Source organism: Tachysurus fulvidraco, chromosome 4 (assembly GCF_022655615.1).
Source record: "Tachysurus fulvidraco isolate hzauxx_2018 chromosome 4, HZAU_PFXX_2.0, whole genome shotgun sequence".
NCBI lineage: Eukaryota > Metazoa > Chordata > Actinopteri > Siluriformes > Bagridae > Tachysurus > Tachysurus fulvidraco.
The window spans coordinates 18,973,234-18,987,488 of NC_062521.1; the positions used below are offsets into that span (position 1 = coordinate 18,973,234).

The 14,255-nt window shown below is 36.3% G+C and overlaps 1 protein-coding gene across 1 annotated transcript; it reads left to right on the plus strand.

Moving 5' to 3' along the window:
- The first annotated feature begins 994 nt into the window (after window positions 1-994).
- On the plus strand, window positions 995-10,606 carry pygl (phosphorylase, glycogen, liver). The gene is made up of 20 exons (XM_027175050.2): window positions 995-1,280; window positions 2,543-2,644; window positions 2,768-2,846; window positions 3,372-3,475; window positions 3,902-4,033; window positions 4,969-5,080; window positions 5,162-5,244; window positions 5,417-5,554; window positions 6,129-6,221; window positions 6,546-6,692; window positions 6,791-6,954; window positions 7,121-7,235; window positions 7,878-7,979; window positions 8,122-8,269; window positions 8,443-8,501; window positions 8,966-9,107; window positions 9,568-9,775; window positions 9,854-9,988; window positions 10,128-10,194; window positions 10,335-10,606. The coding sequence occupies exons 1-20, from the start codon at window positions 1,038-1,040 to the stop codon at window positions 10,521-10,523; spliced, it is 2,562 nt and encodes an 853-aa protein (XP_027030851.2). The 5' UTR covers window positions 995-1,037; the 3' UTR covers window positions 10,524-10,606.
- Window positions 10,607-14,255: the final 3,649 nt, after the last annotated feature.

Consider the following 14,255-nt stretch of genomic DNA (forward strand, 5'->3'; position numbering starts at 1 on the left):
CACACATAATCAGCAGCAGTACATTCGCACATATACATTTCTCTCTTTCTGACCCCTCTGTTTGTTACTGCCTCAGAGCTGTACAGGCAAATTGCTAATCTTTATTGAAAAACTGGTGCTGCTTCTGTTTATATGTCTGAAAATTACAGTACTATATATAGATAGAAAGATATATTTGTGTTATTTACCTGCAATATAAAAAAGCACAGCTTTAAATGAAAAAAAAAGTAATTCATAAACTGGCAATATGTTTTATGTTCTAGAAGTGCTAGACTCCATAGAGTGGATGTTTGAGTGACTCCATGTCATTAGATGTGGAGGGGTTCAGGCTGCTAATGCTGTGGTGCAGTGAAATAACTGCCTTTATTTGCATCACCAGACATGTGTAGCCTACTTTAAAACAAAATTTCTGAGCCTGTTTTTCAAATGACTGATACAAAGATACTCTTCGGACTGATGAAGTGTGGCTTTGTTGTGTTGTATGAAAAGTGTGAACTGTGTACACAGCAAAAAAAAAGCCTACGTTTGAACACCTACAGAACTGCATGAACACATATAATGCTGAACTAAATCTTATAATGTTTATTTGAGATGTGAAAGGAGGCAAATGAGTGGACAAATGAGTGCATCAAACAATGTAGGCCTTCAATCAACACCAGTTTTGCTGTGTACAGAGCCAAAAATGTGGGACTGTGACTGTACAGGGGATCTTTACTTTCTTTATCATAAAGTAATCCCTAATGTGAACAATAACTTTATTACTTTATTATTATTATTATTATTATTATTATTATTATTATTATTATTATTATTATTATTATTATTATTATCTGCCGCTTGGTGCATTCTGTAACCGTACACTATATTCAATAAATGGGTTGAGTCAAGTGATCTGTTCTTTAATGTTGTCCCTCTTGTAAATGACCAATGAGAGAGCACAAGGCCTGAGCCGCCTCTGTCTGTTTAACCTGGACTAAAGTTCAGATCAACGAACCCCATACTTCTAGTAGTCTGTTCCAGACATACAGAACCTCAGCATGGCCACTCCACTCACTGACCAGGAGAAACGCAAGCAGATCAGCATCCGTGGGATCGTCGGGGTGGAAAATGTTGCCGAGCTGAAAAAAGGTTTTAACCGCCACTTGCATTTCACTCTGGTGAAGGACAGGAATGTGGCCACGCCACTTGATTATTATCATGCCCTGGCACACACGGTGAGAGATCACCTGGTGGGTCGCTGGATCCGGACACAGCAGTTCTACTATGAGAAGGACCCAAAGGTGAGGTCACAGGAGAACAAAATAGGGCTTTTATTCTAGCATTTCTAAATAAGAAGGATAAAACTTTTAATTATCTTACTACAGCTCCTCTTTAATGTTCTGTCCACCTATGATTAAAGTTCTTTAAAGGCAGGAAAGATGGGGAGTATATCAAGAAACCTGAGTAGATATTTGAAACAAGGAATTCCAAAGAAAATAAAATAAAAAATGGATGGTGGGTTCACTTTATGAACCTGTCAGTGACCAACATTTCTACTGGGAATGAGGTGTCCTTTGCATTGTCTGAAAGCAATGACCTTTCCAATAAATGGTAAACACTTATCAAAAGTTGGCCAGAAACTATTCTTTACAGGAATGCCAGAGAGAAGTTATTGGTTTCCTTGAAGCTGTCCTGTCTTTTATCCACAATTTCTATAGCTTTCATTTAACTTGTGTTAAAATAAAGGAGTGTGATATAACATTAATTTCAAAATTCAATATATTTAATCTTTAGGTTGTAATTCAATCAGTACAAATGTGAAAAACTTGATGTGGCTTATAGATGTTTCATAAAGGTGAAGACATTTTGATAAGTCATGCTGATGTGTTCTTCAATATAGCATAATGCAATAAAACAAGTCATATTTATCGTATTATTGGGATTAAGTTGAATTTTGGGTCTTGTAAGGGCAACTAACTGTGAGATTATTATTGAATGTTTCAAACAATGGACACGTGGTTATTCTAATGTTGTGGGTATTTTTGGATTTTTTTTAATATAATGTACACATAAATACATATATCCTGTATGTCACATATATAAATGTGCAACACATCATTGATTTTTACATATAGTGCATATGGTTTTATGTTCCACATGATCACATCTGTAAATCACATGTGGAATTTCAAAGCAAAGGATGGTGAAATTTGCCCTTATATCTTTTTACATGTTCACCTAATCATTTTTGAGCAAGAGGTTGCAAGATCTGGTTCTTTCTTTTTTATATATTGTAGATTATGCACTTTTGTATTCAACAAATCTGACTGATTTTATTGAGCTCTTAAATTTGTGACAGGTCAAGTTGGTTAAATTATTAAACTGGGAAATATTAACTAAGAAATTCAGTTAAGGGAGATTAACATATTTACATAACTAATTAGGTGCAAATATGTTACAGCTTCTGTATCAAATATGGGTATTGCCAGTATCAATCATACTCAGTACTGTATATTATGCTTTTCTGTGCTATTGACTGGAAACATTGAAACATGTGTTACAGCGTGTGTATTACCTTTCCTTGGAGTTCTATATGGGCAGAGCTCTACAGAACACCATGATCAATTTAGGACTGCAGAATGCATGTGATGAGGCCATCTATCAAGTAAGAATGTGTGACAAAATAAAGGAGAGCACTGATTACTTGTTTACTGAACTGAGTACACTCAATATATCTGATTTATGAGCCAGAGTGTGCTAAAATGTTTACTTTCCTCTATCATTTTAGTTGGGATTGGACATGGAAGATTTGGAGGATATGGAGGAGGACGCAGGATTAGGGAATGGAGGACTAGGCCGGCTGGCAGGTCTCACAGTTTTTGTCAACCTCAATCTGTCATTGTTCCTTCCTTCATTCCTTCCTCTGCCCTTCTGTGTCTCCTGCTGCTCGTGTTCTTCTTAGTTCCCACAAGGCTTTTGCAGCGTCTGTTACTGCAAATGTCATTTTTGATCTTGAAGAATGTTAGCAGAACAGGCAACCCCAGGCCAGAATGAGAAATTAACGACCCTAGAGACATGCAGTACAAACGCAACATACATGCTGTAACATTTTATTTCCGTAGAGAATGTTTCTCCTGAAATCAGATGAGCATTTTATTGTTGCTCTATGGGCCGCTCTAATCATTCATTACTATCAATACACAATCTAATTACAATAAGATACAAACCATCCAGAAATCTCAGATGAACCATAATTCTTACTGCCCCCGTGATTTACACCTGATTCTCCCACTTTAGTGTTGACAGACAAAACAAGTTCAAACTGGATCCAACTTCCTTGATATGTGTATATCCTCGTCCATGTATATGTGTTTATGTGTTCATGTTTATAGCTTGTTTTCTGGACTCTATGGCAACTCTGGGCTTAGCTGCATATGGTTATGGGATACGTTATGAGTATGGGATCTTCAATCAAAAAATCATAGACGGCTGCCAGGTAAATAACCAGATTGACAGTTGCTTTGCTTTCATCATATATAATAACTCTATTTGAGAGTTTGATTTATGGGCCTGCAGGTAAGATCATTTTTGTGTATCAGGAGTGTAACCTTTGTGTGTGCATGGAGGGGAACAGGGTTCACATTGCTGATAGCAGGGAACCAATAGAAATTGCAGGCTTGCATTTTTAGTTTTTTTTTTTTTCAGTTACACAGCACATATACAGAACTTGTGTCAGGACTGCAAACACATGACTGGACTTTAACCAACAGAAACCTGATCACACACATACATTGGTTGTGAAAGTCATGTTTCCTGAGTATCTTACTCTTATTTTTGTGTATATTGTTATTTATTATTTTATATTCCAGCTGCATACTGATGGCCATATTAAAGGTATTAGGTTGAATGTCTTGTGCATTAGGTGGAGGAGGCTGACGATTGGCTGAGGTATGGAAACCCATGGGAGAAGGCCCGTCCTGAGTACATGTTGCCAGTGCATTTTTATGGACGAGTAGAGGAGACCGAGGAAGGAACAAAATGGGTTGATACACAGGTCTCCTCCTACAAACACACTGGCACTAATATCATATGATTTTTCAGTGCATTGAGCTACTTGAAGTACATACACTAACTGTCCACTTCATTAGGAACATCTTTACACCTGCTTATTTATACGGTTATACAATCGGTCAATCATGTGGCAGCAGCACACTGCATAAAATTATGCAGATACAGATAAAGAGATTCAGTTATTGTTCACTAACATTAGAATAAAAATTTCTGTAACATTAACCTTAGGCTGGTTGTCGGTTACAGATGGGCAGGTTTGAATATTTCAGATACTCCTGGGAATCACATATGCAACAATGTCTCTGTGAGAGGAGGGTTTGCAGGCTGAAACACCTTGATGATAAGAGAGTTCGGAGGAGAATGGCCAGACTGGTGTGACTGATAGTAACACTTTTTAAACCCCTGATAACAGAAGCGGAATCCAATGTGGTTCTTCTGCTGTTTTAGGCTATCCACCTCAAGATTCAAAGATTTGTGAATTCTGAGATGCTTCTCTGCTTACTACTGTTGTAATGAGTGATTATATGAACTATATCTTTCCTGATAGCTCAAACCGATTTAGCCATTTACCTCTGACCTCTCTAATCAACAAGGCATTTCCACCCACAGAACTTTCACTCAAAGTTTTTCTGTTTTACAAACTATTCTAAACTCTAGAGACTGTTGTGTAGAAAAATGATCAGCAGACTCTGAAATACTCAAATCAGTCCATCTGGCACCAACATCCATGCCACAGTTAAAGTCCACAACTGAAGCTCTTGATCTGTATCTTATTGTTTTTATGCATTGGCTGGTCACACACATAACTGTATAAATAAGCATGTTTATTTATACAGTTATGTGTATAAATAAGCATGTTTACTGGTGTTCATATTTATGTGGACAGTGAGTATATGTCGTTGTATTGTCTTCTTTTAGGTTGTTCTGGCTATGCCCTATGATACGCCCATTCCTGGCTACATGAACAACACAGTAAACACAATGCGCTTGTGGTCTGCACGAGCTCCCAACGACTTCAACCTTCGAGACTGTAGGTGATCAGTCATATGTATACATAGTGCTCTGATCAATTACACAATAAGTGTTCTTCTGTATTTATTCTTATCCTCAGTCAATGTTGGTGATTACATCCAGGCTGTTTTGGACCGGAACCTGGCTGAGAACATTTCCAGAGTGCTCTACCCTAATGATAATGTGTGTTCTGCTTATCCACTCCTTTACAATGTGCTTTTATGCCTATGATTGCAAACTTAAATACAAAATCCTAACAAAACATAACACAGTATATAAAGTTACTCCTTAAAATAGATTTAAAATAGAATTCAGCTGTAGTATTAACATTCCATCGCATTTTGTTGCCCTGTAGTTTTTTGAAGGTAAGGAACTGCGACTGAAACAGGAGTACTTTGTGGTGGCAGCGACTCTGCAGGATGTGATTCGGCGCTTTAAGACCTCAAAAAAGAGTACCTCTGTTCCTCTGTCTTTTGACAGCTTTCCTGAGAAGGTTTGTATAACACTGATGATGGAATGGGAAAAGCCATGTGTTTGTTTGTTTGTTTGTTTGTTTGTTTGTTTGTTTGTTTGTTTGTTTTTGAGTCTATGAATTTGATTCACTCTGGTAGTAGAAGAAAAACATCTTTCAAGTGGAAAAAACTGTCAGAGCAGGGGAAAGCTGTTTAGGAATTCCACTTAAGCAGTAAGAGAATTCAATCATTTGGAAAATATGCCAAAACCAGATAACATGGTGTTCTTGTAGTGTGTCTTTTTTTCATTACTCAGAATATAACAGCAAACCATTAAAATGATTTATGGTTGAGTTCTAATTTAATTTCCCTGCAATGTAAATGCTACATGATATATGCCAACATTTACATCTTTTATCAGGCATAATCTGTTCCACTCTACCATCCATCACCCATATTGGCCCATCACTTGTGATGCTTTGGCACCAGTGCTGTGAAAGATTTACTGCCATCACACGTTTCTACCCACGTACCATCTGAGCTATTTAACTCAATTTGATTTCTTTTAATTGTTTTGAAACATTGTTTGTATGTGTGTTTGTATCTTTGCCTTAGGTGGCCATCCAACTGAATGACACACACCCTGCCATGGCTATCCCTGAGCTAATGAGGATCTTTGTGGACATTGAGAAATTGGACTGGGCCACGGTGAGACACACCCATATATATGTTAACAATGTCTTCATCTTATAGCTGTTCAAAACATTTACATTTATAGCATTTGCCAGGCACTTGCATCTAGAGAGACTTACAGAAGTGCTTAGTATTTTCCAGCAGAAACATATCCCTAGGCATAAATAAAAAGACTAGGATCTAAGAAATCTAAAATCTAATAATACAAAGAATACTATCAGGGTCTACTATCAAGCTAAATTAATGTTTCTAAGAAGTTACTACAGCAAAATATGCTTGATGTTAATAATAATATTTTATATAAAGTGGTAGTTCTTCTGACTTAATTTCTGTGTGTAGGCATGGGATCTCACTAGCCGCACATTTGCATATACCAATCATACCGTACTCCCTGAGGCTCTAGAGCGCTGGCCTGTCCATCTGCTGGAGAAACTTCTACCACGTCACTTACAAATCATCTACCAGATCAACCAAATACACCTGGATGTGAGTGTGGACAATATACAGATCACTTTTTTTTTATTTATTTTTTTATGGACTTACATAGAGAACAATAGCAGCCATGTATTTGTGTGTTTTCGTAGCACATAGCATCCCTGTTCCCTGGGGATATGGATCGTTTGCGCAGGATGTCTCTAATAGAAGAGGAAGGTGGTAAGAGGGTGAACATGGCTCACCTGTGCATCATTGGATCCCATGCTGTTAATGGAGTCGCTATGATTCACTCCAACATCATTAAAAATGAAGTGTGAGTCATATATTTAGACCAACCAAAAATCACCAGACACATAGATCTAACAAAGATCAGAGACCTGCATTCAAATAATTCAGAGATATCAAAACCAATTTGAGATTCCTTTACACATTTATCCTACTTTATCAAGCCAGTGAGGTTATAATTTCCCTTCTGTCAGATTCCGAGAGTTCAGTGAATTGGATGAAGACAAATTCCAAAACAAAACAAATGGAATCACACCACGGCGCTGGCTCTTGCTGTGCAACCCCGGACTGGCTGATCTAATCGCAGAGGTAACACAAAAAAAAATCTATATTTTCATTTTAAAAATATTTACATCTGTAAAGGTTTCTACCATTTATAATCATATCATTGTAAACACCGAAGAAAAGCTATGATTTGCAATCTAACAATGAATTGCATGAGCTTCCTTCATTTCAGTCTTACAGTTTCTGACAACTTTCTCTGCTGAATCACTGATTGCATTTGTCAGTCTTAGCATGAGAACATTTGACTGGTGAGACATTTGTTATTGGTGTAAGGACTAGCCGTACTGTGATCTTACTGAAATGTGAGTTTGATAGATGAAAAGGATGAAAAATAATACATTATTTCAATAAATATAATAATATAATAGATAATAAATTAGAAAAAAATAAAATAAAAAAAAATAAAGAATCTTTAGTTACAAAAAAGAAAAAGAAAAATTTGTGTTCATAAGAATATTGTATAAAAGTTTGTTTATTATAAAACAGACTTTGGAAATTTATATTATATTATTATTTATTCAAAGGTTTACATGAGTAAATGAAACTCATCATTTTCTGACAAATTCTGCCAAACTCTGACAGTAACATGTAACATTAGAGAGTTTTTGTGTACCTGATCCTTGAGGGTGGTGAAGCATTCTTATCTTCTGGTGTGTTTGTGTGTAGATGATTGGAGAAGACTATGTAAAAGACCTGATGCAGTTACAGAAGCTGAATGATCTGGTGGATGATTACAATTTTATCAGAGATGTAGCTAAAGTCAAACAGGTTTGGACACATACTGTGACTATTTATGCACATTATATACCTCAGGGTGTATGTATAAACTCATAAACAAATAGGCTAGAATGAACTGCACTGTAACTGCACTGGGGCTTACATTGTGGTTATTGATCATCTTTGTGTATAGGACAACAAGCGGAAGTTTGCACAGTACTTGGAGAAAGAGTACCAAGTGAAGATTGACCCTGCATCTATGTTTGATGTTCAGGTGAAGAGAATTCATGAATACAAACGACAGCTCCTCAACTGCCTTCACATCATCACTATGTACAACCGTATGTAGATAATGTAAAAACATGCCTTAAATGTTTGTGCCCTCCTGACTTCTAAGCTTTATTCATGTAATCACTAACTGTTAAAGTGCACACAGAATTCAGGTGTAAATATCAGGTACACACTGGACATGATGCACAGATGCTTTCGTGATGGTGTTCTGTCTCTTTTCTAGGCATAAAGGCCAGACCAGCAGCACCATTTGTACCACGCACTGTGATTATTGGTGGCAAGGTGACATACTGTACACAATTTAATTAAAAAAAAAATCCATTGATTTTGAAGTGTCTCATAATGTAATATATTATGATATCAACTGGTTTTCACCCCAGAATGCACAGCTGATAAATGCATCCAGTCTTCAGCAGGCCAGTTTGATTGAGCCAGTGCCCAATAAGCCTCAAAATGTACAAAATTGCTGTTTTAGCATACACACATTCAAGATTCAGTATGTCCCACAGATGCTTTTCTGTTCACCACAGTTGTAAAGAGTGGTTATTTGACATACTATAGTCTACCTGTTACATCGAACAAGTCTGGTCATTCTCCTCTGACTTACAGTCTAAGGCATTTCCACCTGGATGTTTTTGGTTTCACACAACATTCTGTGTAAACTCTAGAGACTGTTGTGTGTGAAATCTCATTTTTTCTAAAATATTCAAAGCAGCCCATTTTCATATGTGTTTGTGTGTATGTAGGCTGCGCCTGGATATCACATGGCTAAGATGATCATTAAGTTAATCATCACAGTTGCAGATGTGGTCAATAATGACCCCATTATCGGTAACAAGCTGAAAGTAATTTATCTGGAGAACTACAGAGTGTCTCTGGCAGAAAAAGGTAAATTCTCACACAACAAAAGTTGAGGGCACATTTAAATGCACCTCATGCCCACTGCACAGGGATGAGCAGTATTTATAATACATTTGTGTTGTATTATAGTATATTATTTAATAGACATTAAACACTATGTGTAATAACCTAAATATGATTTTTAACTTTGAATCTTTGAACCTAACTCTAATTTAGCATTGAAAACCCATACACAAGTGTAAAACCAAGTTTTTTTATTTTCAATATTTATTATCAGACTACAATTTCTTAATACATCTTATTAAGCTATTATATACGTCTATTAGCTATTTTCTCTTATTTTAGCAAATAACCAGAATTGTATTGTATATATTCTTTTTATCACCCATGTGAAACACTGACGTTCTGTGTGTGTGTGTGTGTGTGTGTGTGTGTGTGTGTGTGTGTGTGTGTGTGTGTGTGTGTGTGTGTGTGTGTGTGTGTACAGTGATCCCAGCAACTGACCTCTCTGAGCAGATCTCCACTGCAGGCACAGAGGCATCAGGCACGGGGAATATGAAGTTCATGTTGAATGGTGCGCTGACCATTGGCACCATGGACGGGGCCAATGTAGAGATGGCAGAGGAAGCAGGCCAGGAAAACCTCTTCATTTTTGGCATGAGAGTGGAGGAGGTGACAGCCATGGACCAGAAGGGGTATTGAGACCGGAAGATTAAGTAAGAAAGTCAATGGCCATATAGTAAGATATGAACTTATTTTATGTTTTTGTGTAGATATGATGCAATGCAGTACTATAAGAGCATCCCAGAACTAAAGCAAGTCATTAACCAGATTAAAAGTGGATACTTCTCACCCAAACAACCAGAACAATTTAGTGATATCATCAACATGCTCTTCAACCATGATCGGTATGTGATATGCACACATTGTATACACACGTCACACATTTACACACATCAGATTCATTATAAACACTATAACAAACACACTGCTATATTATCTTCAGTAATGTATTTTAATGTTTGTGTAAATACCAATGTCTTTCAGCTTTAAAGTCTTTGCTGACTATGAGTCCTATGTTAGATGTCAGGAAAGCGTCAGTGCTCTGTATCAGGTAACAACACACACTCACTCACCTAAACTCCTTCAATGCATATATACAGTACCATTCTAAACTCACAGATTCTGACTACATTAAAACATCATAAATATAATGCTGATGTTTCCATTTATAACTTCATTTGTGTGTATCAGAATCAGAAAAAGTGGACTCAGATGGTTATTAAGAACATTGCAGCTTCTGGAAAATTCTCCAGCGACCGAGCAATAACAGAATATGCCACTCAGATCTGGGGGGTTGAGCCAACTGACCTGAAGATCCCACCTCCCAACGAGCCACGAGAAGCGATCGAAGAAACAGTGCGTGCACTTCGCAAGATGTGACATTATGCACACATGCTCAGTGTTACATTGGTGGCTTTCATATAGTGATTTACTGTTACAATAAATAGCATAAGCTCACTGTATACATCTTTTAATGGTCATTGATGTTTTGCATTTCTAACATTTTAACCTTCTATAATAAAAACAAGGTTAATATACAGTGTAAAATGTTCAAAGTGAACACGTTTATTTTCCCTTAAGTCTTCAATGAGTTTTTAAGACCCATTTTTTCCACTTGGTGAGGTATTTACTGTCACACAGACTGAAACATGAAAATTAACCTTAGTTAATTGAGTGCTTAATTTAATAGGTTAGCTACAATGACATGTATAATACCAGTAAACATAGTACAGATGTACAAAGCTGAAAAACAGATCACATTGTTGGGGGTGCAGAGAACTGCGTGGAAGTTAGAACTGATCGAGGCCTGTTATCCGATTGGATAAAAAAGATGTAAAACTGTGGACAGGAAGCTGGATCAGTAATTCGGAGCACACAAGGAGGAATGCAACTAACCAAAAGGTGACCTCAATAATAATGATAATACTGTAAATATATGAATATTATCAATTATAAATAATATGATAATAATAATGCAAATCAGAGTGATGATGGCAAGAGTGGGACAAGAGCTGGTGCTCCACACCCGAGGGCCCAGAGTACTACCCACCATGCAACAGGCTCACACTGCCAATAGCGAAACGAAGAATAATGTCCGCATTAGGGGACACGCCAGCAAGAAATGCACACTGCAAAGACGAGGGTGGGGGACCCACTGCTCATGGTTAAAAAAGAAAAAGAAAAAGACATAAAACAGAAAGAGAGTCAAAAAGAGAATAATTTTAAATTACATACTTTGTATAGTTCAGGTTATTTTAACCTTATAAATATATAATGTACAGGATAAATCCCTACAGCAAAACACAGAGGATGTACAAAGTCTATAGCACTGTGTTGTCATAGGGCCTTTCTGTAAACTATTCTCTTGATAGAAAATCATATTAAACCCATGGCATTAAGACTTTGCTTGTATATTGTCACAAATGGTATGTTTGGTAAACAACTGCAGTAAAAGTGTTTTATTTAAAATGAATGACAAATCCAAAATGTGATTGAAGATAAAAAGAGAAAACAGGCAGAAGTTGGGTGACAAACCAGCACGAACAGGGTTAATAATCTGGAACCGGAAACAAGAAGCAAGGCCAAACTGAGCAAGTTATGGCAAGAATAAGTATATGTTCCTGGATGATGTACTTCATCTAAGGGCTATTCTTTTAAAGGTTTGTCTTGAATCCTACATTCAGCCCATTCAAAAGAGATACATAGAATACATAGAATGACATAGAATACACAATATCTACGTGGTTAGGTCATAGAGATAGGTCAGGGCTGAATTGGAAACAACACACCATATCATCTTCTGTGAGGTAATGAGGAGTATATGTGCATTAATCTACAACACCTACTGGAGCAATGTATTGTATAACTTTGTCCTTCCATAATTTTTCACAGTAAACTCACTTAATGTTGAAGATCAATATAATCAAATCAATTATTTATTTCAATGAAAATGCTACAACCTGTCAAGAAACTAGTTGTGAAAACTAAACAACCTCACACCCATAGACAGCAGATGGTGACAAAGACTAAAATTTTATAACGCTACAATTTTATAGTCTCTCCATTGGTGTAGGTGTCACAGGGCATTGAATATAGATCATATAGAAAAAAAACGGTCAACAGGTTACATTTTTATCTCTTGTTGGTATTAACTGTATTTAATCATAATCATGTCACACTGGGCTACAGGGCTAACATTACATTCATAACTACTTATGTTGTCTCTACAAATGAATGTGCATATTCCCATTCCCTTAATATTTTGTAAACAGTCAGTAACCTGGCAGCACTCTTATATACCGTCTACAGCCGTTTAGCGCTGAACCAGAAAGCAAGCATGGCTACTAAGCAACAAGTCATATACTGTACACAGACAAATAATGACATTCATACTTACTGCATGCACTATTTTGTCATAGGAGCACAGAGACCTTACTCTAGTTCCATATAAATGCAGTTACAATTAATTAAAATTTGTAATTAGCTTGTTTTAAATTAAAATATTACATGATTATTTAGCTACCTAATTTAATTAGCATGCTATGATATGTTTTAAATAAAAAAGTGAAATTTACATATGTTAAAGACAGATCAATTTGTCATAATTTGTAGCATTTAATTATCTAAATGTTTATAGACATTCATGTGCATTCTGTATTCGGATGTTTATTGTCCTGAATGCCATATAAAAAGAATGAGACAAATAAAGAATTTGAAGAGGCAGATTTATTGTAAAGAGGTAATTGGCAGACAGGGTGAAATAAGCACAATCAAACATTAAGACAGAAAAAAGTTCAAACCACAAGAATAGTTATGATATAATCCAAAAAATAAACCAATATAAGCATGACAAAAATGGCAATACGGTCAGATACAGTGGACCTAAAAAGACTTTAACTGTTAGAATTGCAGGTAAATTAAACCAAGATCAATTGTGTCAGATCGTTTTATACCTTAAATGGGCAAGCGTTTACAAGCAACAAACAAATAAACATAAGAAAAGAAAGAAAAAACCCAAGGCGAAAAGGAAGAGAAAAAACAGACAGACAGACAGACAGACAGACAGACAGACAGACAGATAGATAGATAGATAGATAGATAGATAGATAGATAGATAGATAGATAGATAGATAGATAGATAGATAGATAGATAGATAGATAGATAGATAGATAGGTGATTACATAAGCAGGTAATATAAATATATATTTTGGGTGATGCCACACATTTCTCCTCCAGGCTCACTCCAACTGATTCTGTGATGTTTGGCAGGGCCTTTAGGGACAGAAGCAGCCATGGGAGAATGACACAGCCACAATCACAACCACACATGCACTGTAGACATAGAAACATGCAACATGGAAAGAAATATTTTAAAAGCGTGAGGATTAGCTTTGGTTCAGTATGCTCCATAGTTACCCTCACAAATTTGGCCAACTAATTGATTAGGCAACTGTAGATTATTGCTATGTACAATATGCTATCCCAACTTTGGTTTCAGATTTTCTGAATTAAACATTCTGTGTATATTACTTTTTTTTTTTTTTACCTTGTTAGTTTTTATTTGTGTAATGCTTTAAACACATAAAGAGATGACAAAGAAATCTTGAGACAAACTAGATTCTTCTGGATGACACTGGATAGTGGGATTTCATACGGTACTCTTGTACAAACATAACATGCTATGAGCATATTATGAATAAAATCAATTGTTTGTCTCCTTCAACAAGGATCATTTCTGGTTGCACTTCATGGAAAATCTTCATTGATGTTTCTATCAAGAACTGAAAATACCTTTTTACCCCCCAAATTTTCAGACATTGTCATCTATCCAATCGGACCTCACACCTTCAATTGTTGAGGTGAAGCCACGTGACTCTTTGGATGTGTATCAGGAAATTTATTTGGTAAATATGTTTCCACCGTAGTTTATTTACAGTATAAGATTATCAGCCTGAATTGAGCACATAAGCTTTTTTTGCGCAGTTTGGAGTTTGTTGTTTCTATTCAGCATGTGATATTCCAGAATTTGTATAAAAATACATAGATGGAAACACAGGCCAGTGTGACTGCTTTGGTGAGTCTATTGATAATTAGATAGTTGAAGCACCATA

What these genes read in the sequence shown, in the direction of transcription:
- pygl (XM_027175050.2), top strand. Translation starts at nt 1,038, where the DNA reads ATGGCCACTCCACTCACTGACCAGGAGAAACGCAAGCAGATCAGCATC. An exon ending in ACTATGAGAAGGACCCAAAG is followed by an intron (nt 1,281 to 2,542) that starts GTGAGGTCACAG and finishes CATGTGTTACAG; the next exon opens with CGTGTGTATTACCTTTCCTT. An exon ending in CGACTTCAACCTTCGAGACT is followed by an intron (nt 5,081 to 5,161) that starts GTAGGTGATCAG and finishes TCTTATCCTCAG; the next exon opens with TCAATGTTGGTGATTACATC.